The sequence below is a fragment of the Hippocampus bargibanti genome, linkage group LG09 (genome assembly GCF_051943395.1).
Source record: "Hippocampus bargibanti isolate YZ-2025 linkage group LG09, ASM5194339v1, whole genome shotgun sequence".
Classification (NCBI taxonomy): domain Eukaryota; kingdom Metazoa; phylum Chordata; class Actinopteri; order Syngnathiformes; family Syngnathidae; genus Hippocampus; species Hippocampus bargibanti.
In genome coordinates, this window is record NC_142742.1 from 1,024,232 (window position 1) to 1,049,735 (window position 25,504).

General features: G+C 42.8%; 3 protein-coding genes across 8 annotated transcripts in view; 1 reads left to right on the plus strand and 2 right to left on the minus strand.

Moving 5' to 3' along the window:
- Positions 1 to 17,372, minus strand: mideasb (mitotic deacetylase associated SANT domain protein b). 4 transcript variants are annotated; one of them, XM_089004040.1, is made up of 14 exons: positions 14,926 to 15,194; positions 14,438 to 14,593; positions 11,290 to 12,471; positions 9,163 to 9,429; positions 8,498 to 8,831; positions 7,913 to 7,979; positions 6,654 to 6,796; positions 6,466 to 6,569; positions 5,969 to 6,044; positions 5,627 to 5,715; positions 5,233 to 5,385; positions 4,383 to 4,493; positions 3,277 to 3,446; positions 1 to 2,300 (listed from the first exon to the last, which is right to left on the minus strand). In XM_089004040.1, exons 3-14 carry the CDS (start codon positions 12,298 to 12,300, stop codon positions 2,066 to 2,068), a joined length of 2,760 nt encoding a protein of 919 aa, XP_088860166.1. In that variant the 5' UTR covers positions 12,301 to 12,471; positions 14,438 to 14,593; positions 14,926 to 15,194; the 3' UTR covers positions 1 to 2,065. The 4 variants fall into 4 exon arrangements, with proteins under 4 accessions (XP_088860166.1, XP_088860165.1, XP_088860164.1 ...); XM_089004039.1 differs by lacking the exons at positions 14,438 to 14,593; positions 14,926 to 15,194 and adding an exon at positions 17,014 to 17,372; XM_089004038.1 differs by lacking the exon at positions 14,438 to 14,593.
- On the plus strand, positions 15,350 to 21,906 carry ptgr2 (prostaglandin reductase 2). Of its 3 annotated transcripts, XM_089004045.1 has the most exons (9): positions 15,350 to 15,481; positions 17,556 to 17,705; positions 17,788 to 17,906; positions 18,182 to 18,373; positions 18,635 to 18,831; positions 19,530 to 19,713; positions 19,841 to 20,050; positions 20,127 to 20,166; positions 20,680 to 21,906. In XM_089004045.1, the coding sequence occupies exons 2-9, from the start codon at positions 17,669 to 17,671 to the stop codon at positions 20,742 to 20,744; spliced, it is 1,044 nt and encodes a 347-aa protein (XP_088860171.1). In that variant the 5' UTR covers positions 15,350 to 15,481; positions 17,556 to 17,668; the 3' UTR covers positions 20,745 to 21,906. The 3 variants fall into 3 exon arrangements, with proteins under 3 accessions (XP_088860171.1, XP_088860172.1, XP_088860173.1); XM_089004046.1 differs by lacking the exons at positions 17,556 to 17,705; positions 17,788 to 17,906 and having other exon boundaries at positions 15,385 to 15,481; XM_089004047.1 differs by lacking the exons at positions 15,350 to 15,481; positions 17,788 to 17,906 and having other exon boundaries at positions 17,576 to 17,705.
- Positions 20,776 to 25,504, minus strand: part of tmem62 (transmembrane protein 62) — a 13,804-nt gene continuing 9,075 nt past the window's right edge. The window contains exon 13 of the mRNA XM_089004042.1: positions 20,776 to 25,042. Coding sequence (XP_088860168.1) covers positions 24,701 to 25,042 — 342 coding nt within the window. The 3' untranslated portion in view covers positions 20,776 to 24,700. The remainder of the gene's footprint in view (positions 25,043 to 25,504) is intronic.

Below are 25,504 nucleotides of genomic sequence, written 5' to 3' on the forward strand. Positions count from 1 at the left end.
TTGACCCCCCCCCCAAAAAAAAAAACGTGGTAGAAAACAGAAACAAGTAATTTACACGGTCGTAAAAAGCACTTTCGTCAGTCATTCAATCATGAACCCCTTTTAGGAAAATAGTGTAGAAAGTATGCAAACGTCGCCCATCGCTCATATTCATCCTTTTCTTTTTTTAATATATAGCATTAGCTAAATATTATTTTACAATGCGTCTGCGGCAAGAATTTCAAAACAAGCCATCAAAATAAGAAGGAAATATAAATTACACGTATCAAACAGGAACAGTCTTCCATTTTACTGTTTTGCGTCATCTGACACGCGCACACACACACACCAAAAAAACGCAGTTTGTGCATAGAGCCAAGGTCAGATTCTGAGATTTAACCGTCTCAAGGTATCTTTTCCCCAAAAATCAAAATATAAAAAAAAAAAACATTTGCCTTAGCAACAAAATCAGAATTTAGGGCCAAGAGGTCTTTTTTTGTTAACTTTGAGTAACCCTCCTCACAGTGAAACTTATGGATGTGTATGGTGTCGTACACCCCGCGTAAAATAAAATAAGACGGGGAAAAATGAATATGAATTAATATATGCGGTATGGATAATGGATGAATTAACAAACCAGCGAGTTGTTACATCATCCACACACCCTCATAAGGAGGTGGAATATTTTTTTTTACTGTGAAGGCCGGAAAATAAGTTTGGCTGGGCTAACAAGTGGACCTGGACAACCTTTGTACCCCCCCCCCCTTAAAACAAATACAATAAAATAAATAAATAGCATGACAATGAACCAGGCAAATTTTAAATAGTGTAAACTATACAAATACTGTAGATGGGGTCATCCACACAATTTGTATGGGGTGGGGTCAGGGGGTCTGGAGAAGCCCCCCCCCCAAAAAAAAAATACAACTCCAGTGAAAATCGATGAGGTTTCTTCAGCCGTCATCTGTACTTCTTTGAAGGTGTCGCACGCTTCTTATCCAAGAAGCTTCGTCAGCGAACTAAAATTTGCTGGTAGCTTTGGCCCGATATATATCTCCCTACTGTTCAGATGTGGAGATGCCAGACTCTGCTATGATTGGTCCCTGCTCCCAGGTCGGGGGGAGCAGAGCACTATTCCCTGAGGCTACACTGATGACTTCTATTGTCCTGATTGATTACTTCTATTGTTCTGCCTGATTATGGGGTCTACGACTGGCCTGATTGCCCCTTTTGCACTGGTATCACTTCATTAGCATAACCAAGCCTACGTTGCCGAAGAAGTCTATTGTAGGAATGATCCAAATGGAACCTCACCCCACCATGGCGATTTAGTGAATGATTTTGCTGAAAATAGCGTCTTTTACTCTCCGTTCAAACCATCTATTTTCTTTCGCTAAGATTTTAACCTCGTCGTCGTCAAATGAGTGGTAGCTAGCTTTTAGGTGCATATGTACTGCAGATTGAGGCCCGCTAGTATTATCCCTGCGATGTTGATAAAGTCTACCGGCAAATTTCAGTTTGCTGACGAAGCCTCTTGGATAAGAAGCGAAACGTCCGAAGCCTTCCAAGAAGTACAGACGACGGTTGAAGAAACCTTCTCATCGATGGACCACTCCTGTACGAATACGAGCTTATACAAATGGCCTCCAGTGAAAATGTGTTTTGTGCTCTTTGAAATTCTTTACAGTAACCAACAAATCAGCCATCCCATTGGTTGAAATAAATAAATTAGAAGAAAAAAAGATCAATGAGAATATAAACACAACAGGAAGTACAAAGTAGCCACGCGGGAATGACAATACCCTGTATATGTACAGCATATCGACATTTTTTTTGTTTTGATTGTCAAAGATTGACTCTTACAAGACGGCAACGACGGTGCAACAACAGCCCGGCCTGTTTATGGAAAGGTCAAAGGTCATGGGAAGGCGCGAAGAGGAGGGGGGGGCTGGTGGTGGCTGCGCAGGTGTAGGGAAAAAAAAGCAGCATGGCTTTTGAGTTGAGGTTGCAGAGCTTAAAGAACACACACACACACACACACGCACGCACGCACGCACACGCACACGTCCCTGAAGGCGCGTGCGCGTCACTGCCAGTCGTCGGCATCGTCGTCGCTGTCCGAAGTGTCGTCGTCCTCGCTGTCCTCGCTGTCTCCGCCCGGCTGCCGCGTGGCGACGGGTTGACGGGGGGCGGCCACGAATTGGGCTTGGGCGGCCCGGGCGCGTTCCTCCGCCTCTTTTTGGCGGAGGGCGGCGGCTTTTTTCTCCCGCTCAGCGTGGCTCTTCATGTGAGCGCTGCGGCTTTTCACCTTGTAGAACACCCTGCGGGAGGCGTCGGCCGCAAATTAGCTTAGAATAAGAAGAAGAATACATTTGATTTACAAGCGCCTTTCAAAACTCTCAAGCTCACTTTACAGTCAAAGCAGCGGCAGCCACACGCGCCAGCGTTCACTCAATCCGGAAGTAACTCAAATAGATAGAAAGCTACCTAGATAGCTAACAGAGAGCTAATAGATAGCCAGCTACACAGCTAGCTAGCTAGCTAGACAGCCCTATAGCTAATAAATAGCAAGCTACATAGCTATCTAGATAGCCAGACAGCTAATAGATAGCAAATAGATAGCCATCCATTTAGCTAGCTAACACATAGCAAATGGATAGCAAATAGATAGCCATCTAAGTAGCTAGCTAGAAAGCAAATAGATAGCAAATAGATAACCATCTAGGTAGCTAGCTAGACAGCCATATAGCTAATAAATAGCAAGCTACATAGCTATCCAGATAGCCAGAAAACTAATAGATAGCAAATAGATAGCCAGCTAGGTAGCTAGCTAATAGATAGCCAGCTAGGTAGCTAGCCGATAGATAGCAAATAGATAGAAAATGGATAGCAAATGGATTGCAAATAGATAACCAGGTAGGTAGCTATTTAGATAGCAAATATATAGCAAATAGATAGCCTGTTAGGTAGCTAGCTAATAGATAGCAAATGGATTGCAAATAGATAACCAGGTAGGTAGCTATTTAGATAGCAAATATATAGTAAATAGATAGCCTGTTAGGTAGCTAGCTAATAGATCGCAAATGGATAGCAAATACATAGCCAGCCAAGTAACTAGCTAATAGATAGCAAATAGATAGCCAGCTAGGTAGCTAGCTAATACATAGCAAATAGATAGCAAATGGATTATCGACGAGATCCGCTTCTCGGTTGCTAGGATACAGTCTGCGATGATAAGACCGTTGCATAAAGTTGACGTGATGATTTGACGGCGTGTTTTTTTTGTTCATGCCGAACCTGCCGCATTTCTTGCAAGGGAACTCGCCCTCGGGGCCCCCGGGGCCCCCGGCGCCCTTGTTGCCCGTTGAGGGGCCGCTTCTGTTGCGGGGTGCGATGACGTAAGAAGGAGGAGGAGCAGGAAGAGGAGGAGTCGGCCCATGATTGGTCACGGCGTCCTCCGCGGTGGTCTGCAGGCAAAAGAGAGAGAGAGTGCACGTGGTGAGGTTACGCAATAAGTGACAGTGCTTCTGCCAGTCCACTAGGGGGCAGCAAGCGCAAGGAACATCATCACGGCAGTCAATTAAAAACGGCTTAAGTCAGGTCGTGCATATTTCGTTGAACATTGTGTTGATAGCTTTTGAATTTATTTATTCATTTATTTATTAATTAATTAATTTATTTATTTATTCATTTTGCATGACTGGAATATTTCAAAATCATTCCGGATAACAAATAAACACATAAAAACAAACAAATAAATAAATAAATAAATAAATAAAAACAGATAAATTAATAAATAAACCAATAAATAAATAAATAGGTAAACAAGGGTAACTAAATAGAAATAAATGAATGAACATAAAATGAATAAATAAATAAAAAAAAACAAATAAAAACAAGCACATAAATAAATATATATCAATAAATAAACACAAACAAATAAATAAAGACATAAACAAACAAACAAAATGAATAACTACCTAAATAAAGAAATAAACTAAAAACTAAAAAACTAATAAATAAATAAATAAATAAACACACCCACAAATAAATGTCCAAATAAACTAATACATAAAAACCTATATAAATAAATAACTAACTAAACAAATCCTAATACATAAACAAAAAAAATAAATAAATAAGGGAATTGACAAATAAATAAACAAACAAGCGAACAAATAATTACTTAAATAAATAAATAAATAAATAAATAAATAGTGAATTAATGACACGGTAAAATGAGTCATATTGTTCTTGGGAGGAAAATAATTGATCAATTTATCATTTGATTTCCCTTGAGTCAATATTGCGACATTACTCAAAACGGCCCGGTTGGATAAACGAGGGGTCATTTTCTTCTTTTATTTGTGCATGATTGCGTTTCCCGACGCCGCTCGACTTACAGTGTCGGCCGACGGTAGCGTGCGCGCAGGGTCGACTTGTTGTTTCCTGTCAGCTGAGCCTTCCCACTTCCTGTTGTCGGCTTCTTCCTGCTGCTGCAGTCGATGAGAGACCTGCCGACAAATAAAAATAAGAATTTGGGTGAACGCCGTATTCCTCTCGGCCGTTTTAATTAAAGGACAAGCGACACCATTTTTTGGTTTCCTAACTGACATCAGAAAAACGTTTTATAGCATCTCAAATAGGCTGATATTTTTACTCAAATGCAAAACACCATTAAAAATGACTTAGTGTCCCAAAACTGCCACAAAATGAACTCGAAACTGGGCAGATTCAGAAAGTCCTGCCCCCTTGTTTGTGACGTCACGCCAAGATACTCCTTCACAAACTGCCTTGCTCCAGAATCAAAACAATGGCTTCAGATTCAGAGAAAATGCTTTCTTGTTACTCATCCAGTTATGAATATGATTCAAATAGTTCTGAAGAGGAAAGCATAAATGTTTGACATCGATTAAAGAAGTCCTTCCGTATCAATTTCAGCCGTCTGGACTCCACTGTAGCGTCCCAGAAAATGCACAAGATGGCGCACAAGCACCGTTGGAAAAGTACCCAAAATGCATTGTGTGTCACTTTCTCGGTCAGGGGCGTTCCCTCCGTGACGTCACTTAGGGGATCGTCACCAACTGGAAAACAAGACTTCCTGAATATTCAGCACGAGATCAAATATAACTGTATGCGGTGGAATCTTTGTCAAATGCGCTCAGTAGAAGTCATTTGAAGTGTTTTACAAACGATGGACGCAACTTGTCCGGCGGTGTCGGTTGTCCTTTAAATGCCACGTGTGACAAGGACCTTCTTTGGATTGGTGTGGTCATCCCGGGGGGGTCCTCCGCCGGGCGGAGGCGACGCCTCGCCGTAGATCAGCGTCCCATTTCGGCCCACTTTGACGTGCTTTTTGTATGAGTAGTAAAACTCCACGCACTGCGCTACCGTTTTGGTGCTCACCTGCGGAAAGACCCAAAATACATTTATTGTACATCTATATTTATATTTTTGTAATATTCCCCCAAAAATCTTTTCTGGCATGATAATATGAGACTTTGTTTTTATCTGAATAAAAAAACAGAGTCAAAATGGCCACTTCAAACACAATTGGCAGACTTCCTGTTTATTCGATCGCTAATAGCTAGCTAGCCAACGATCTCGCTAATTCATCCCGAGCGAATTGTTCCGTTTGCGCACTCGCCTGTTTCTGCACCATGAAGAAATCCTTCTTGTGGGCGGCCATGCCTTTGTTGAAGTGGCGCCGCTCGGCCGCAGACCAACTGTCAGACCCTGAGAGGACGGCAGAAAATAATTAGCATCCAGTTAGCATCCGGTTAGCATCTGAGCAGTGACATAGCCATGCTAGGCTAACGCGCCCCACCACCACCACCACTCTTTTGAAAACACTGAAACCTCCTGTCATCTGGGGTGTCTAGGATCAACCATTATTATTTATAAACATTATTTATTTACAATCTTTTTCATTTTTTTATTAGTTGGGCTCGGTGGAGGGATACGGCGGCTAATGGAGTCAATGACAAACCTGAGTAGTGGTAGTCGGACAACGACCGGGACTTTGGAAAGACGGGATTGCTCAGCATGAGCAGGGATAAAGCAGCCTGCAAAAAAAACAACAACAGGAGACAAGAGAACAATTATTTTAGTCGATTAACTCATTCACTGCCAGACAAAAACGTGTCCAGTCCAGTGCCAGGGTTTTTGTCATTGTCACTCAAATTCCAGGACTCACAGAATATTGAGTTTAAGGACTAGATCAACATTCAATGCAGCGTTACAAACCTTACTGTCTTCTTTCATCAGAAAAAAAATGAGTTAATTCCTAAATTATATGGATCTGGAGTTATCTGAGCTTGAAATGGGGGCAGATGTCCAAAATACGGCAGCGCTTTATCAGCACCCAAGAATAAAAAAAAAAACAAACATTCGGGAATGGCACTCTGTCATATTTTCAATTTTCGAATAAATGTGTGAAATTTTCGAGGCGAGGTTGCGGTTGGTTCGCACGTGCACGTGGCTCACCATGATGTCACCGTTGCTCCGGTGCAGACAATGGTGGGCCAGCTCCTGATTGCTGCCCCCGCCGCACAAAGCGCTGGAACATGCCAGGTGCATCAGGTCTTTCACTGACGCAGAAATGGACACGGACACGTCACGCGTGGACTCGTCGGGTGTTTTTTTTTTTTGGGTGGGGGAGGGGCTCTACGTACCTCTTTTGTGGTAGTCGGCCTTGTCCTCCAGTTGCGTCAGGGGAGCCCAGAGCAGCTCGGCCCCGTGGGGGTCCTGCTCCACCAGGGAGCGAGGCCTCAGGTCCGGCACTTCGGCTTGGTACCGCGACCCCATGTTGATGCGGCTGGGGGAGGCGGCGCGGAAACGGGATTACTTTGGATCGATGGGAAAAAAATCACATTGAAGAACAAAAAATGGAGTTGGTGACTCCGTAGTGAATGCTGACCTTGAGGGTTTTTACTTTATTTTATTTGATTCATGAAAAGCAGCCAGCTTATGGAAGGTGACTCTCCGTCCAAACAGTAACTCCCTCCTTACTCCACCCACTCCATTCCATCAATTATAATAATAATAAAAAATAATAATACATTTAATTTCTAAGCGCCTTTCAAAACTCTCAAGGACACTTTACAGTCACATGATTTTTTTTTTTTTTTTGTGTGAGCAGCGGTAGCCATTCGCGCCAGCGTTTACTCTACCCGGAAGTAACACAGCAGCAAAGTTATGAGGGAACGAAGCGAATGGGAAAGAAGATTTTTTTTACCAGCTCTGTTTGTGCCATTTTACTGCCGTGTTATAAAAGCGAAAGGATGTTTTTCAGAATTTGTGTGTTTGTATGACTAGTCTTGTGAGGACCACTAACATTTTATACCATACGCAGTGAGGACATTTTTGACAAGTGAGGACCTTCTGGCCGTCCTCACAAGTTTTTCATTCTAAAGGGTTCTAGAGGGTCTATATACGCATCTGTTAAAGTTTCAGAGAGGTCCTCACAAATTCACCCCAAATGATTTTTTGGTGTGTATTTTCATTTCACTTGGATACACACACTTTTTACTCACTGTGTGTGTTTATGTGTGTGTGTGTGTGTGTGTGTGTGTGTGTGTGTGTGTGCGTGTGTGTGTGTGTGTGTGTGCGTGGTTAATGAGAGGAAAAAGTTCATACCACAAAAAGTAAAACGATATTTTAACCAAATTCACTACAGGGGTTAGGACTTTGAATGTACCCATTCAGAAACCTCCCTCCTGCTGTTATTTCAGTTTCAAGTCCACTTTTTATTTTTTTGTTTTTAAACAAGTTGAAGTGGGAAACGGGGTGACATTTAGTCTTCAAATGGAACACTAGTTCAGCAACGGTGGTCCTCACTCCTTATCTGGAGTTATCCGGACCTCACGAAAACCATTGAAACAGGAATGTGTGTGTGTGTTTGTACTTCTACAGAAATGAGGAAAACACTCACGGCTCAATGCTGACCGGCGTAGGCTCACTCACTGCGGACAAAATCGGAGGAGTCATGTCGCAGCTACCTGGGAACGATACAAACAAATAAACGAATAAATAAATAAATAAATACATTTTAGTCATATTTGAAGTCAGGGTTACGGTTTCAAATGTGTTTTGCAACCCGGGATAGAATTTTAATGCTGCATTTGTTTAAAAAAATTAAAAAACGTCTCGTTTAAGGTTAGCATTTTGTATGCATGCTATTGATGAGAAGGTTTCTTCAGCCGTCATCTGTACAAAAGTGAAGGTTTCGGACGTTTCGCCTCCTATCCAAGAGGCTTCGTCAGCGAACTAAAGTCTGACTGGTTGTATCGGCCCCATTTATATATCCCTAATATTAGGGATAGGAGGCGAAACGTCCGAAACCTTCAAATTTGTACAGATGACGGCTGAAGAAACCTTCTCATCGATGGACCACTCCTGTACGACTGAGAGCTTACACATTTGTATGCATGCTATTGCTACAATTTTCAAACAAAGGTTTAAAAAAAAAAGACTTTAGGCTTGAAATGTGTGACGTTTGCCCGTCGGTGTGACTTACTTGAGCGTAGCAGGTTGCGTGAGGCCGATTTGGGCGTGACGGACGGCGCCGTCGCCGCCGCCGAAGACAGGAAGGTGGCGAAGTAGAGCCCGGAGCCCTCGCGCACGGGGCTGAGGATGGGCGGCGGCGTGTAGGGCGGCACGGCCAGCGGGTTGTCGGCCAGCCGGACGGGCGAGCGCAGGTGGCTCTGGTACGGCGTGACGGCCGAGTAGACGGCGCCCGGCGCCGACGGGCCGCCCGGCTTCGGGGGCGGGATGAAAAGGGGCTCGGGGCGGGGGCGCCGCTTTTGCTTTTTCGCGTCGTCGTCGTCGTCCCTTCGCGAGTCATCGCCGTTCTGCCGGGGCGCAGCAGAAATGTGTCACTGACATCAATACAAAAATCAGAATCATCATCATCATAATAATAATAATAGTAAAAATAGCAAAAATAATAATAATAATAATAATAATAATAATAATAATAATAATAATAATAATAATAGTAATAATAATAATAATACATTGCATTTCTAAGCGCCTTTCAGCTGAAGGGAAAAGCCGAAAGGAAAAGGAGAGTATAATAATAATAATAATAATAATAATAATAATAATAATCATCCATATCATTTCTAAGCACCTTTCAAAACTCTCAAGGTCACTTTAAAGTCCCATGATGCGTTTTTTTACCGAGGCCAGGGTTGGCGAATTCTTCAGCGAGCGGCGCCGTTTGACGATGACAGACGGCTTGCGCTCTGCGCCGGCCATCTCCGGCAGGTCGGGGGGTCTCGGCGGGGGCAACCAGCCGCATGTCGATGGGGCGGCGGCGGACGAGGAAAGCTCCAGGCGGCGCACTGGCACCGAAACGGGGATGACGAGCGGCAGCAGGCCGTCGTCCCGCGGAGGCTTCAGGACAGAGTCGCCCGGATGGGAGTGACCCCATGACCTCTGCAGCTCCTGAAAACAAAAAGCAGAGAATGGGGGGGGGGGGGGGGATGAACCAGTCGAGATCAACAGAAATTACAAGAGGATTTTTATGACTGTCAAGCATCCTTGACAGTTTTGAAAGGTGCTTATCAATCAAATAATAATAATAATAATAATTAATAAATAACTATTATTATTATTGACACATTTCACTGTAGTTCAGTGTTCATTTATTCATATATATATATATATATATATATATATATTTGTTTGTTTATTTCTTTCTTTCTCTATTTATCAGTATTTATTTATTCAGTTGTTTATTTATTTCTCTGTTTATCCATTTATTTATTTGACCATTCATTTATTTATTCACTTTCCATTTATTTATAAATTCATTCATTTTACTTACTTACCCATTCATTTATTCATGTATTTATTTAATAATTTTTATCTTAGCCATTCATTCATGTATTTATTTATTTATTTTCTTCATTTTTCACGTATCCATTTATTCATCCAATTTATGTATTCATTCGTTCATTGATTGATTTATTCGTTTTTCACATATCTATTTATTTATTCAGTTATTTATTCATTCATTCATTTATTCACCCATTTATTCATTTTTCACTTATCTATTTTTAAACTATATATTTATTCATTCATTGATACTTATGTATGTATTTATTTATTAACCCATTTATTGATTGATTTATTTATTCGTCTTTCACATATCTATTTATTTGTCCATTTTATTATTATTTTTAGTTCTTCATTCATTCATTTATTTATTCATTTGTTTATTTACCCATGTATTTATTCCTTTTTCACTTATCTGTTTTTCAACTTTATTTTATTTATTTATTCATCCATGAGCTGCTTGATTTAAGGCAGCCACTCTCGCGGCGCCATCTTGAAGTCAAAATAACAAAAAAAAAACTAAATAACAAATATGACAGCATAGAGACAATATGACAGAACAAAGACACAGAGAGACACATATCTCATCATATTTATATATATCATATCATATTATTTATTTATTTTCATATTATTTCATATTTATTTTTTATATCATATTTTTCACATATCTATTTGTCCATTTTATTATTATTTTTAGTTCTTCATTCATTCATTCATTTATTTATTCATTTGTTTATTTACCCATGTATTTATTCCTTTTTCACTTTTTCAACGTTATTTTTTTTATTTATTGCTTGATTTAGATCTTCGTTTTTCACGTATCTGCTTATTTACGTATCGATTTATGTCTTCAATTTTGCCGAGTGCAGCGTGAAGAGAGCGCGCGAGTGTGTTTGCGTGCGCTGGAGTGGGAAGACGGGAAGGCAGCTGAGGGCTGGAGTCTCTATGACTGCTTGGAGGGGGTGAAGTGCGAGCGTGCGAGCGTGCGAGCGTGCGAGCAAACAGACGCTTTGCCTGGCCGAGATGTCAGCAAGGCAAATGTAGGCCAGGCGAGTCCCACTGACTCAGTTGTTGTTGAGCAACTTGTTGCGCAATCGCCATGCGTGCGCATGACTCTGCAGCATAACCGTCGCGACGGCATTCGTAACAACCGCAGATTTTGTTTTCATTTGGCTCTTAGAATCCGGCAAAGGAGCGGTTCAAATGACATTTTAAGTTTTTTTTTTTTTTTTGGGGGGGGGGGGGTCATGTTTATGGACCATTGAAAACGGATGGTGGGCCACAAATGGCCCCCGGGTTATAGTTTGGACACCACATTTGGCTGGGATTGTCTAATTTTCAACAATAAGCTCAATTAATGAAAACAAATCACAAGTAAATGAATAAAAACGCAAACAACAACTTTTAAACCACCTACTGGAAAATAAAAACAAAACCGGTGCTCAGGAAGTGCGCTGGACGTACCTCGACGTCCTGCGACGGCAGCGTCTCCATCTCGGACGCCTTCTGCGCCAGAGTTTCCAAATTGACTTCCTGCGACACGCGTCGCTTCCGCCGCGGCGCGCTCTGGATGACCCCCGTCGGGGCGGTCGCAACCTCGGCGTCACCGTTCTGCGGGGGGCGCTCGCCCGGAAAGGGGGGGTTGCGGTCCGACGGCGCCCCGCCTTCCTCGGAGAGCCGACGCGACCTACGGGGATTCTGCGTCTCCGACGGGGGCTCGGGTAGGGCGGAGGGAAGCGCTTCCGGGGTGATGTCCCGGATGAGCGGTTCTAGGGGCGGGTAGTAGTCCAGTTGCGTTGGATGCTGTTCCTGCCGAGGGGGGTTGGCCTCGGCAGAGTAGTTGGGGGGGTTTGGTAAGCGGGCGTCGCCCCGGAAGCTTTGGTAGTAGGCGGGCAGGTGCTGGCGAGGTTGCCCGAACGCCAACCGAAAGGGCTGCAGGACCGAATTCCCCGCCGGGTGGGACGCGCTGTTCAGCGCCCCCGGTTTCAGGGTCTCCTGAAAAGCCCGGGATTGGGACCCCCGCTCCCAATCCAGGCCCCCCGGCTTCGCGGCGTGGCGGTACAAGTCGGCCGCTTGCTCGTCTCCGCTTTCTCGCAGCTGCCGGTTCCCGCCGTCGCTCAAGTAGTCGGCAAAAGTCGGACCCCAGTCGGCCGGGGGGCCCCAGGGGGCCATTTTGGGCTCCTGGCGGGGCCACTTCATGGGCAGCGTTTGCCGATAGTGACTCCCCCGGTTCTGGTCGCCCTTGTCGGGGCTGAAGATCACCGAGTTGAGGTACACGCGTTGGCCCTCCGGATCGGGGGCCCCCGCTTTCCCGGGTTCGCCGGCGCCGCCCTGGAGGTAGTAGGACGCCTCTGCGGGGGGAGGGGCTTCGTTCACATTCACGGCGCCGGTGGGGTCGGAAAAAAACGTGATGCGTTTGCCCGTTCGTTTCGCCGCGCCGGCTTTCTGCTGGACTGGAAGGCTCATGGTCAGCATGAAAAATCCGCGGAGGGGGGCAAGTGGGGGGGGGGGTCTTTTGGGTCCCTTTAATTGTTCTTTCCCTTGACGGGGTCACACAAGCACAAACGGGAGGAGAACTGCATCCAGGTCAAGTTCCTCTTCCCGGTTGGAGCTTGTATTTGTCCTTCCTCATTCATGAGTGACAACCTGTGAAAAAAACAAAGGAAGATCTCATCAAATCTGATTTCATAATGTGCGAGTAAAGCGGTTAGCTAGCCACAAGTTAGGAAGTCTTTGGGGGGGACCTCGAACAGAAAGGCCCCCTCGTGAAAGTGCAAGTCATGATCGGCAACTGAATAAAAGCCATTGCTTGGTCAATAATAATAATAATAATAATTCACGCAACCCCGAAGTAACTCAAATAGATAGAAAGCTAGCTAGCTAGTCAATCGATAGCCAACAGATACCTAGCTAGATAGCCAGGCAGCTAGATAGTGAATAGATAGCAAGCTAGATAGCCAGTCAGATAGCTAGCTACCCAGCCAGAGCTAATAGATAGCAAATAGCTCGCAAATGAAATAATAATACTAATAATAATACTAATAATAATACTACTAATAATCCATTTAATTTATAAGCGCTTTTCAAATAAAAACAAATCAAATCTGGGGATTAATTTGCATACTCCCCACACATTTATTTTTGTTTGGCTGGACAAAAATGAAATGTTCTCGTTTGAAGCAACTCAATAATAGAATTATGTAAATACATATAATATAGCATAACATAATTTAATGTAGAAAGATATAATATCGTATATCATAATATAAGACAATATACTATTCTATAATTTAATAGATTTATAGATTTTTTTAGAGATGTTTACAATTGTTTTTCTATATTTTCTTGTATTTTTTATTTTTTTTGACACTACAAGAAATTCATATATACACACAATACAATACATAATAAAATACAATAAAATATAATACAATATAATGTAATATAATATAATATAATATAATATAATATAATATAATATAATATAATATAATATAATATAATATAATATAATATAATGTCATTTAATATCATATCATATCATAAAAAATATAATAGAACATAATATCATAGCATAGCATAGAAAATACACACACACATGCACACACAACTTTATCCATCATAAATACCAAAGTGTAACTTTCACATCTCCTGTCCAGTTCCGAATAAAAGTTGAATTTTGGATTTAACCAGCACGGACGACGCAAAAAAAAAGTTGGGTGGCACCTGCTGACAAATCTGACAAATTGCCTGGCAATTGTCACCCTTTCCTCAGGGGAGGGGGGGCTTAAAATAGATTCACCGCAGCTGTCGGGATCCTGCACGCTAGCTAGCTCGGTGCGCGGGGGGTGGGGTTCAATATCATACTAAATAAATAAATAAATTAAATAAATAAATAAATAAATAGATGGACGGGACAGATTACAAATTTTCCTATTGATTATAATGAGAAATGCTGTTTTGGTTTTCAAACAGGTTTCCGGAACGGACGGTGGTCGAAAACATAGGTTTGACTGTACTTAACAAAATCTAGAATCACGTACGTAGGCCTACTTGGGGATAAATGAAATGTATTATTATTATTATTATTATTATTATTATTATTATTAGCTACCTATTAGCTGGCTGGCCGTCTTTATAGCAAGCTATCTATTAGCTATTTAGCTATCTATTAGCTGTCTAGCTATCTCGCTGGCTGGTTAGCTATTAGCTAACTAGCTTTCTATCTATTTGAGTTATTTCCGGGTGGCTCACCCATAGAAAAAAACTGATCCTATGACTGTAAAGTGGCCTCGAGTTTTGAAAGGTGCTTAAAAATGAAATGGATGATAATTATTATTCTAAAATAATGAACTATGTTGACAAAAATGCAGACGAGCGGATTGCCCAAAGCAACTGGGTGTAAACTCACGTGCTCGATTTAAGCGGCGCATACTCCAAATATGAAAAATGCGCAGACCAAAAAACAGGAATGTGATGATTGCGTCATATGTATTTTGGAAATGTGTACCAGTGGCCCGATTCACTTTGATTCACGTGGGGAGAAGTTTTGCTAGCCGCCGCACCAATTAAAAATCCCATCAAAATAAGGCCATCAATTCCAAGCGCTTACCCTCATTCAAGTCTCGGGTGAGGCAAACCCGGGAATGGTCGCATGAAGTGAATGGGCGCTGTGACAGTGAGAACAAGCTCAACTCCACATGGGGGAAAACTGTAAATTGCAACCTCGGGGTTGCGACGCAGTCCCGCTCACCGCTTTACCACCGTGCTAAACAAATAAATAGATGAGAAAAAGAGGCGGAAAAAAGACGACGTTCGTCGTCAGAAGACCTAGTTTTGCACCCGTGGTCTGCAAAGAACGTGGACCACCCCCCCCCCCCCCCACGCCAGCTCGGTGTCGTGGTCGCCACAACAACAACAAAAAACGAGAGGGGGGGTGATGTGGGAGGGGAAGGGGGGATTATCCATCAACCACAGCCAACCATAACAATGCGCTTGTCAACAAGGCGACTGTCACATGTGCACAACTTCCAAGACGACGAACGACAAGATGGACACACGCACAAACGCACAAACGCACGACTACAACGTCGTACTTACGCGTAGGCGTCGTTCAAAGGTCGTCCCGACGACGTGGACGGCGACGGCGACGCTCGGTTCGTCCGCACCGTGCAGGCAGAACCGAAGCGGCGATGACTGCAGCGTCGCTTTGCCCGAGATTGACTCATGCTAGGCGGCTGCTGACCTCACTCCACCCCCCCCTCCCGCCTGTCCTCTCCGCGTTGACAAGAGGCGGAGTTCCAAGTCGATGCTGGCTAAAAAACACCGCTAGCCTAACGTGCTAAAGTGGCTATTGTCGTCATCGCGATTAAGACCGAAGTAAGAAAGATAAAAATAAAAATAAAAAACACCCGGATAACACCACGATCTATCTGACTGGCTGCTTGTCTCGTGACAAGCTTCTTGGCCCCGCCCCTTTTCGTTTTCCGTTGCCCTTATTAGGGCATTTCCGGTGTGACAAAGCCATTTACCGTGCGAGCAGGTCACAAAAAGCCTTACGGGAAATTCCGACACACACGAGCGAGCGAGAGAGAGAGAGAGGGGGAACGTGGTCGTGAAGATTCATTTTTTTTCACTCCGTAATACCACCGTGGCGGTAGGTTCACTCGTTTTGGATTGGATGTGCCTTTATTCATCTCGCAGTGGACAAATGGACATTTCACAGCAGCAAAGTCATGAGTTTGAAATGGGGGCGGATGTCCAAAATACAATGCAATGCATACTTGCTTTAACAACAGCTGAAGCTGGAAAAAGGCTAGCTAGCTATTTGCATATTTGCGATCTATTAGCTGTCTAACTAGCCAGCTAGCTATCTATTAGTTATCTATTAGCTAGCTAGCTAACTTGAGCTATTTGAGTTATTCCCGGTATGTATTGCATATATGTATGCAAAACATTTTATAATATGCTATCCATTAGCTGTCTGGCTATCTGGCTAGCTACGTATCAGCTGGCTATCTCGCTGTATATCTACCTAGCTATCCCTTAGCTGTCTGGTTATCTAGATGGCAATCTAGCTAGCTGTCTAGCTGGCTATCCATTAGCTGTCTGGCTATCTGGCTAGCTATGTATTAGCTGCCTCTTATAATGCGGTGCACCTGATGTATGGAAACATTTTTAATTATGTCATTTGTTTGAAGGTGCACTTTATAGTCCAGAAAATACTGTATTGGTTTATATAGCGCCATATCAGGCCTGGACCTCATAGTTGAGTCTGGCTTTTATTTTGAAAATGTTGTTCTTTATGTTCACAAATGTGGACAGTAGTAGGAGCAACGGTGTTGCCAAAATTTCGCTATGTTTTCACTTTTATTGCGTGACTATTCTGGCCCCTCGAACAACAAAATTTTCCCCCCAAAAAGATAATAGTAAAAACAAACAATAACAAAAAAAGATAACAGTGGTCTTAATTTTGACAATATTCCAATCCTTTGCAAAATTAACCGCCTTGCACTCGGCCGTCGTTAGCCTGCGCGAGTTGCCGGCTAGCCGAAGAGACGTTAAAGTGGCGGAAGAAGAGCAAAGTCATGGATGCTACAAAATATTGCTGCGAAACAGCCATCGTCCAGCGCCCGTCTCCATGGAAACGAAGGCCAGATTTGAAGGCCGCAAATTTAGACATGAGTCGCGCACGGGAAGTTACATAATGTGGCCTACAATTTCGGCCTCGGGAGGACGCAGTTTACAAATGATACGAATCGGCCTAATGAATTCCATCATTATATTTTTGTGACGCCTTTGTTTACATTTCTATGTTATTCCGTATGCACATTTTGATTGGCCATTTGAGTCTAGTGACCCTTGTGAGGATGAAGCGGATTCGGGGGGGATGAATGGATCTTTTACTTTCGGCTTTCCCACAGCAAATCAGTGTCCTCCATCTTGGTTTTATAAATACAAAAACATGCTGTCCTGTACTGCATTTGTACCTCCCCCCCCCCCCCCACAACGTGTGCCAAAGTTCCTTAACTATAATATGTCGTCATACATTGTTTCACAAGACGTCACTTGAGTCAGCGTTTGTGTCACTGCGCATGCGCGTACAAGGCTCGTTTTAGCCGCTCACTTGAGGCTAGCAGCTTCAAGTCAGCTACACACATACACGTTTCAAAAACACGCGGTACTTACATTCACTTTGTGTGGATTCTTCCATGACTTTGCTCAGCAACATTCCACAATGTTTTTACAGCTGCTCAACTGCAACCTGCCATGACAAATTCCTCCACAAGGCGTCACTCACTTCTAAAGTTATTGAGCGAGCGTTGCATTTTTCATGCGACAACGGAGATGTTTGCCGGTTATAAAAGTCACATCTGGTAACAGGTCGGTAGTTATTAAAGCCAAGCATGCAGAATTTGTTTTGGGAGGAGTAACGTGGGCGAAACGATGAACAACAAGCCCACAAACATCGAAACCGAGCAAAATTATTCATGCTGGCCGAGCAGTTACCCGTGGTGGACGTCGCTTGCGTGCAAAGATGAACACGTTATAAGAAGGTTCACGCCTTGTCGCAGGTTGCCGTCGCACTCTATCCCGTGTTTAAAAAAAAACAACCGAAAATGTCAGTGATATTGTTTTGATCTGAACTTTTTTTTACATTTCAGAGACTTGTCGTTTGTTTCAAGCGGTTCGTTGTTTTATAAAACTCATATTAAAACGGTTATTGACAGGCATTGACTCGACGCCAGTGAAACCGGAAGTCTGAGTGGATTATCATCTCACCTTGAACTTTGTACGAGGACACCGATTCAGTGCTGTTGTTTTGGTGTACGATTTGTCAAGGATGCTAGTGAAGAAAGTCGTCCTCAACTCCAGACCAGGTACTTTACACTTTGTCTTTTAGTTGCGGAAACGTTCAATTAGTTGGTGGGGAGGGTTTTAATTTTTAAAATGTTTTTTGAGGCTCAAATCGGGTGCCAGATCCTGGAAATTTCCGTCTTGAGGAGACAACAATAGCCCTTGTTTTGGAGGAGGAGGAGGTCCTGGTTCGGACGCTTTACCTTTCAGTTGACCCTTACATGGTACTGATTTAACACGTTTATTAAATAGGAAACATTACGATTTTTTAGCTTACTGTAGCTAAAGTCGAATAGATTTTTTTCACCCAACAACAATTAAAACAAAGAGATTTTGAGCTGGAACGAATTATTTGCATTTACATTTACTTCAATGAGAAACATTGCTTTGGTTTGCAAACGAGTCATTGAATGAAATGGAATTTTTAACCTGAGGTTCCACAGTTGTTGACTCTGTGCAACGACTAATCAACATCTAACATGTAACCTCTACAACGCAGAGATGCAGGATGAACGAAGACAGCGGTGTGGAGTATCTGACGCCGTGGAAGTTATCGGAAAGCTTGGACGGCGGCGGGGTCGGCGTAGTCCAGTCCAGTCGCCACAACGCCTATCGAGACGGCGACGTGGTCGCCTCCTTCACTTGGCCGTGGCAGACTCACGCCGTGGTGAAAGGAAGCATCCTAGAAAAGGTTAAATATATGTATTGTTTTAAAAATGATCAATTTTAGGCCATTTGTGAATTATTACAAATTTACAACAAAACATTCAGAGTAATTTGACTCAATTATGACACTTTTTTTTTTTTTTTTTTTTTTTTTTTTGACAACGATACTAGTGCAGCGTGTTCTACCGGAAACAAATTCCTTGTGTGTTCTACATACTTGGCAATAAAGATGATTCTGATTCTGATTCTGATTCTTATGATCACCGTTCTTTCTTTCTGAATCCAGGTGAATCCGTCACTGGTGGACGGCCACCTGTCCTACTTCCTCGGCGCGGTGGGCATGACGGGCCTCACGGCGCTGCTGGGCGTGAGAGAGAAGGGTCACGTGATCCGAGGAGCCAATCAGACGATGGTGGTTAGCGGCGCCGCCGGCGCCTGCGGCTCTGTGGCTGGTCAGATTGGACGATTGGACGGTTGCTCCAGGTGTTTATCGAAAACTTACTTTAAAGGACAACCGACACCATTTTTTGGTTTCCTAACTGACATCTGAAAAACATTTTTTGTAAACATTTTTTTTAATCTAAAATACCCAAAACACGCAGGCTGATATTTTTAGTCAAATGCAAAAACAATAAAAATGACTTAACGTGTCCCAAAACTCCCACAAAATGAGCTTGAAACTGGGCAGATTCAGGAAGTCCCGCCCCCTTTTAACGTGATGTCACTATTGGTCACACTCTGCCTTGCTCCAGAATCAAAACAATGGCGACAGAGAGTTCTGATTTGGTTACTCATCCAGTTATGAATATGATTCAAATAGTTCTGAAGAGGAAAGCATAAATGTTTGACATCGATTCAAGAAGTCCTTCCTGATCAATTGGAGCCGTCTGGACTCCAATGTAGCGTCCCAGAAAATGCACAAGATGGCGCACAAGCTCCGTTGGAAATGGGCTGATTTGTCCGCTGGGAATTGGTGTCAACGTACACCTTCTTTATGCGTGTTACCGCAATTAGCTGCAACACACTATTCACAATGAATATCATATTCATAAAAATTGTACAGTGAATTTGACTATGAAAAAAATATAGGCCAAGATTAAATGACCCAAAAAAATGGCGGTTCCGAAAAATGCGCGTCAAGTTGATGAATGACGGACAATCTGACGCAATGGCTTCTCCAGGGTGGTCGGGATCTGCGGTTCCGAGGATAAATGCAAAGCGCTGGTGGAACGCTTGGGCTTTTCGGGGGCCATCAACTACCGTTTGCAAGACGTCGCCGCGAGGCTGCGGGAAAAGTGCCCCGACGGCATCGACGTCTACTTTGACAACGTGGGAGGAGACGTCAGTGACGCTGTCATTGCGCAGGTTAGTGATGCTATTGCGGATAAGCTAATGCTAACTGTGGATTTTAAATAATAATACTAATACATTTCCTTGAACTAGTTTTGAGTGGTCAGTGGCACTTAGCTGCTTTGGTTTTATTGGCCCTCAGATGAACAAGGGCGGTCACGTGATCCTCTGCGGTCAGATCTCGCAGTACAACGACGACGTGCCGTACCCGCCGCCCCTCAGCCAGGAAACGCAGGAGAACCTGCGCAGGAAGAACATCACCAGAGAAAGATTCATGGTGCTCAACTACATGAACCGAGCCCAAGATGGCCTCTGTGAACTTGGCGGCTTGGTCGCCTCCGGACAACTCAAAGTCAGTCTTATATTTATTTTGAAAATAAAAAGGTCAAAATACATTTTTCGCTCACCCATACATTTTTTTCCCCAAGGTCCTAGAAACAATTGAGAACGGCATTGAAAATATGGGAGGTATGTTTTTTTTTTCCTGTCCTTTTATAATGTACACTGATACCTCGGCTTACGAACGCTTTAGCTAACGATAACGTCACAACTTCCAAGATGTACAACCCAGAGCTCCTTGAGACACTTTATGCATAAAGCATACCAACGACCATCACAAAAGGAAATAAAATGACTTTATTTTCCAGTACAGTTCATTTCTTTAATTACAATACAATAGCACATTTATTATACATAAAATAAGGTATATTGTGTGTAGTTTTAAGGCTTATTTAGTTGAAAATTATGTTTTATGCGGACCTGGGAAAGGATTGTTCTCATTTTAATGGTTTCCTATGGGAAATTAATGTTTGGAATACACACTTTCTGGGAAGCAATTAAGTTCGTAAGCCAAGGTATGACTGTATTCTGTTGTTTATTATTTTGCATTGTGTTGACTATAATGTGAAGCGCTTCGTTACAGCTGCAGCTGTTGTGCAAGCGCTCTATTATTACCGAAATTAGTATATCTTGTATTTACAGTTGCCTTCTGCTCCATGATGAGAGGGGGAAACCTCGGCAAGCAAATCGTCAAGATCTCCCAGTGACGATGCGATCAATAACACTCGGGACAACAACTGTATTGAACTTTTTGTTTTTTTTAATCCACAGCACTATAAACTATTCATACAAAAAAGTGGTTTTCTCCCTTTTTCATTCAGAACACCCTCCTCAAGTATTTTTTTGCGTGTGAATGTTACAAATGGATGCGTGTGGTCATGTGACATCCACGATACAGTACAGAGCACGGATTTATTACACATGGATGCACGATCACCGGCAGCCATTTTACGTTGCCAATCGCTCAATTCACCTAGCTCCAATACTATTCATTTCTCATCAGCATTTTCATCTTATTTTATATCTCTATGGCAAAAAGGCCACCGCGTCTTGCAGGCTATTGCGTCAATAAATCTGGGAAAAGTGTCATTTGTACAAAAAAAAAATATATATACATATTGGCAACGTAAGATGGCCGCCCATTGATAGTGCATTCATCCAAGCCCCATAGTACAAATACATTGACAGCCGCGTGATGACGATGTCATCAGTGGGCGCCCATCAACCCTTCTTTTCACTCTCGTACGCATACAAATTGGATTGTGAAATTACAAGAGTGCTTATAAACGGCCTTGTGAAATACACAAAGTGCAAGATTACGCAGTTGTATGTTTCATTGGGTGCACGTGACCTGTCGTCATCGACGCCGACAGTCAGTAGACATCACGTATGAAGAATTATTGTGTGGACGTTATGGTTATGGAGAATATGCTCCGATATACACGTTAAGTTCAATGAATTCATAACTGAACTTCTGTCGCTGTTTTTTTTTTTCACTCCAGTACAGGACACAGTGAAAAGGGGGGTTTGCTGAATGGAATCAATTCAAATTATTAATAATTCACAAATGGGGGTGTTCATATTTTGAATGTACGTTTTTTTTCTTCAGTCAAATACAGTTAAATGGTGGAGGCAGAAAAAACTGAAGGGAAAATCACCCAATATTATAACTGATAAATTATACGGGTACTTTAGCGGGTACTTTTTTTATCGCTGAGGGGAGATCACACGATATTATCATAAATAAAATTGGCATCCAGATTCAATTCACAGCTATATCACATTAACTTTTTTTTATTTTTTTATCACAATTTAAAGCCACCACAGGTTGATTTGTCTACGGATGTTGTGATATTTTTGTTCAGCGATCACGCGGAATGAAATAAAATAATATTAATAATAAATATTAATAATAATAATGTCCTGAAATACTACGTGGGATTTGTGTGCGTCCAAAAACTCGCGTTCCTGAGAATCCCAACGGCTCGATGTTGATATGAAAGCAAAATGGCGGAAAAGCGCTTTTTCCGAGTGCCATTGAACACATCACAGGCTGTCAGTTGGTCCATCGAAGGCCGTAATGACACTTAAGGAAAATACGACATCTCAGGGTTTTTTCAAGGCAATTTAGTTTTGAATTCAAATTGATGTTACTTTTAATTTTTATTTATTTATTTTATTTAATCTTGAGTAAATCCAAGAAATAGAAGAATATAATGTAAATTCTATGTAGTTTTATCATAGTCCCCAAGACGATTCAGATTGTTCCCTGAACTGTGCAAATCTAGTCGATAAAGTTTTTTTTTTGAAATGTTGGCAAGATTTTTGAGTCGGTTTCATCAGACAGGAAGTGGTTGCAGTTGTTCTTCAAAGTCCTTTGGCAGTGACGATGACAAGGCAACACTTTGAAAAACAAAGTGCGGAAGTAAACAAATCGCAGCAGCACATGCGTGACGTTTTTGGATTTCGACTTACGACCGTTTTGACTTACGACCGTTTGGTCGGAACAGAACTCGGTCGTAAGTCGGATGTTACCTGTATTTGCGGTCAACGGCCTCAATGGCCGATCGCTAATTGAACCATGAACGCATCATGAAAAAGTAGATTATTTTTAAGGGAGTGGGGGGGGGGGAATCAAACTATCAGGCTAACATATTGATTTCACAATAAAAGCGATAGGTGAGTTTTGTTTTTTTTAGGCTCCCCTTCCAAAAATTGATAAAAGAAATGAATTTATGAATGCTGCCTCTTCCAGCGGCTAGAATCGAATTGCATTCAATCAGGAAGCACAAAACATTTCAATTTTTTACATTCTACGTAACAACGTGTTGATATTGTTTTGAATTCAACTATGGAATTTTATTTTGTATTCCTAAAAAATCATCATCATCATCATAATGGATTCAATTTGTATTCCTTGGCACCATTGCATTTTGCAGAACTCCCCCAGCGACCCTAAATTTGAGAACCGCCGGATGTGCATGACAGCATGGGAATGTGCTCGTCAGTGCGTCACACTTGAATAAAATAAACATGCATAATGCAGTAAATACAGTGATACCTTGGCTTACGAACTTAATTGGTTCCCAGACAGAGTGTGGAAGGCGATAAGTGTGTATATCCCAAAAAATCATTTCCCATAGGAAACCATTAAAATGAGAATAATCCGTTCAGAGGTCCCCACAAAAAAAATTTTCAACTAAATAAGCCTTAAAACTACACACACTATACCTTATTTTATGTATAATAAATGGGTTATTGTATTATAATGAAAACAATAAACTGTACTGTATAATAAAGTCGTTTTATTGACCTTTTTGATGGTTGTTGATGGCTTGATGGAATGGAGTGGCCGCTTTCATCCGCATTAAACACTTGATGAGGAACGTAGCCTTCTTCTTTCACCATCTTGAGGAATGATCCCTTGTAGGTGCTTTCTCTGCCATAATCTTAGCTAGTTCCTCATCAATTGTGTTCTGTTTAGCTGGGTTGATAGCTTTTTGCATCAAGTGAACAGATGGCTAGTGCGGGTTATTTGTGAAGCCTGATTGATGGGATATTTTAACCTTGCAGTCTACACTCTGCCTTTGAACTGTCAATAAAGTTGAAACAAGTCCAAATTTCACTGTTTTCTATCCATTTTATCTATCTCTCTCTGTCGTCTGCCTGTCTCTTTCATGTTTAAACCACCTCCCCTCACTGCTGCGTTCTTGACCAATCACGTGGGTTTAACCGAAGACTGGGGGTGGGGGATAGAGGACAAAAACTGACTGACTGTCATCGCTGGACAGCTCTGGGCCCATTGTGTTTTTTTGCGCCTGTAATGGGCAGTATCTTCACAGCCCCGCTTTGTTCAGCGGAAAGGTCAGTGCTGTTGGACAGTCTGCGGTTGGATGGATGCATGGCTTGAGGAGCCAGCGATAAGAAGAAAGCAGCGTCAGCGCAGAGCGCAGATGCGTATGTGGAACTGTCGCGGCTTGGAATTGAAGCGGATTTATGTGGGACAGGAGATGTGAGACAATGTCTTTTCGTCAATGGACGCTACAGCTTAGTGTTTGCTTTCAACATTTAGCTTGTAGTAGACGTATTAATTCCACCATGACGTCCCTGATCCACTGCTGACATGGATGCTTTGATCCTCTCCTCTTTCGTCTAGAAAGAACTGCTTCATGTCATCACAAAGAGGGTACAGCAAGTCCTGAAGAATGAATGACTGTGTCTTTGTGTTGTCATATTTGTTATTTTTCTTTTTCCCAAGATGGCGGCGCGTGAACACGCAGCGGCGCCCCTCTCCCGGCAAATTGGCGTTTTCATGTTTATTATGTTTGTTAAAGTCATTATAAGTGCCTTGCATGCTGGGTCCGAGAGGACAATAATTTCATCTGTGCTGTATGTCATGCATATTAGCATATTTGACAATAAGCGGACTTTGACGTGACTTTGAAAAACAAGCCGGCTGCCATTTTCTCGTGAGGAGAACGGGCGACACATCACTCGTTGTGGCGCTCCGTGTGTTTGCTGAAAAATAGTTTGTGCGCCAAGGTAAAATTGTCATAAACGTAACGTTCGTAAACCGCAAAGTTCGTAAGCCAAGGGGTTGGTAAACCGAGGTATCACTGTACTAGAGTCGAGCGGTGAGTGCGGCGAGTGCGGCATTTTACTGTCAGGACGACTCGGAGACGCTCTTGCCGTTGCCGCCGCCGCCGGCCATCGAGCTCCAGGACGGCACGGGGCAGGTCCAAGCCCGGTAGATGAGCACCAGGCCCAGTCCCAGCGCCCAAGTGCGCACGGGCGACAGCAGGAAGGCCAGCAGGCCGTAGGTCTCCAGCAGGAAGTAGCACGAGTGCGCCTGCCAGGCCAGCAGCAGCAGCATGAGCAGGTGCAGCGCCAGGCACCGCCAGCGGCAGCCCGGGCGCAGCAGCAGCGAGCTCAAGGTGTTGCCGCGGCAACGCTGGTGGAGGCTCCAGCACAGGTACAAGGTGAGCGGCATGTTGAAGAAGAAGAGCTGCCGAGGAAAATTTACACATGGGTTTTTTTGGGGTTTTCGTGCTTGGGTGCCGATAAAGCGCTGGTCGGACCTCTGGCAATGTTTTTCCCTCCCACAAGGGGGCAGCTTATCATTTTAGCGCTTAGTCCCGGCTTCAGATGTTGTTAAAGCGCTATATAAATCAATATGTATCGATTGTATTGCATTTTGGACATCCGCCCCTATTTCAAGCTCAGATAACTCCAGACCCATATCATTTAGGAATTAACTATATCTTTAAAATGATTAATTCAAACGTATTTCCTATTTGCTAAAAAATAAATAAACATATCATGAAGTAGTTGGGGGAAAAATGTTAGATTTTGTGATGTCTTCATGTGAAACCAGGAAGTAATTAATAATATAAAATTGTATTGTATTTTGGACATCCGCTCTCATAACTCCAGAACCATATAATTTAGGAACTAACTCTTTTTTCTG

Excerpts from the sequence above, each read along its gene's own strand:
- mideasb (XM_089004039.1), bottom strand. The coding sequence starts at position 12,300 with ATGCTGACCATGAGCCTTCCAGTCCAGCAGAAAGCCGGCGCGGCGAAA. Across the intron at positions 8,832-9,162 it reads ATTCGCCAACCCTGGCCTCG|AACGGCGATGACTCGCGAAG; the intron begins GTAAAAAAACGC and ends GCGCCCCGGCAG. Across the intron at positions 3,447-4,382 it reads CGCTACCGTCGGCCGACACT|ACCACCGCGGAGGACGCCGT; the intron begins GTAAGTCGAGCG and ends TTTTGCCTGCAG.
- ptgr2 (XM_089004045.1), top strand. The coding sequence starts at position 17,669 with ATGCTAGTGAAGAAAGTCGTCCTCAACTCCAGACCAG. Across the intron at positions 17,907-18,181 it reads TTTCAGTTGACCCTTACATG|AGATGCAGGATGAACGAAGA; the intron begins GTACTGATTTAA and ends TCTACAACGCAG. Across the intron at positions 20,051-20,126 it reads TCGCCTCCGGACAACTCAAA|GTCCTAGAAACAATTGAGAA; the intron begins GTCAGTCTTATA and ends TTTTTCCCCAAG.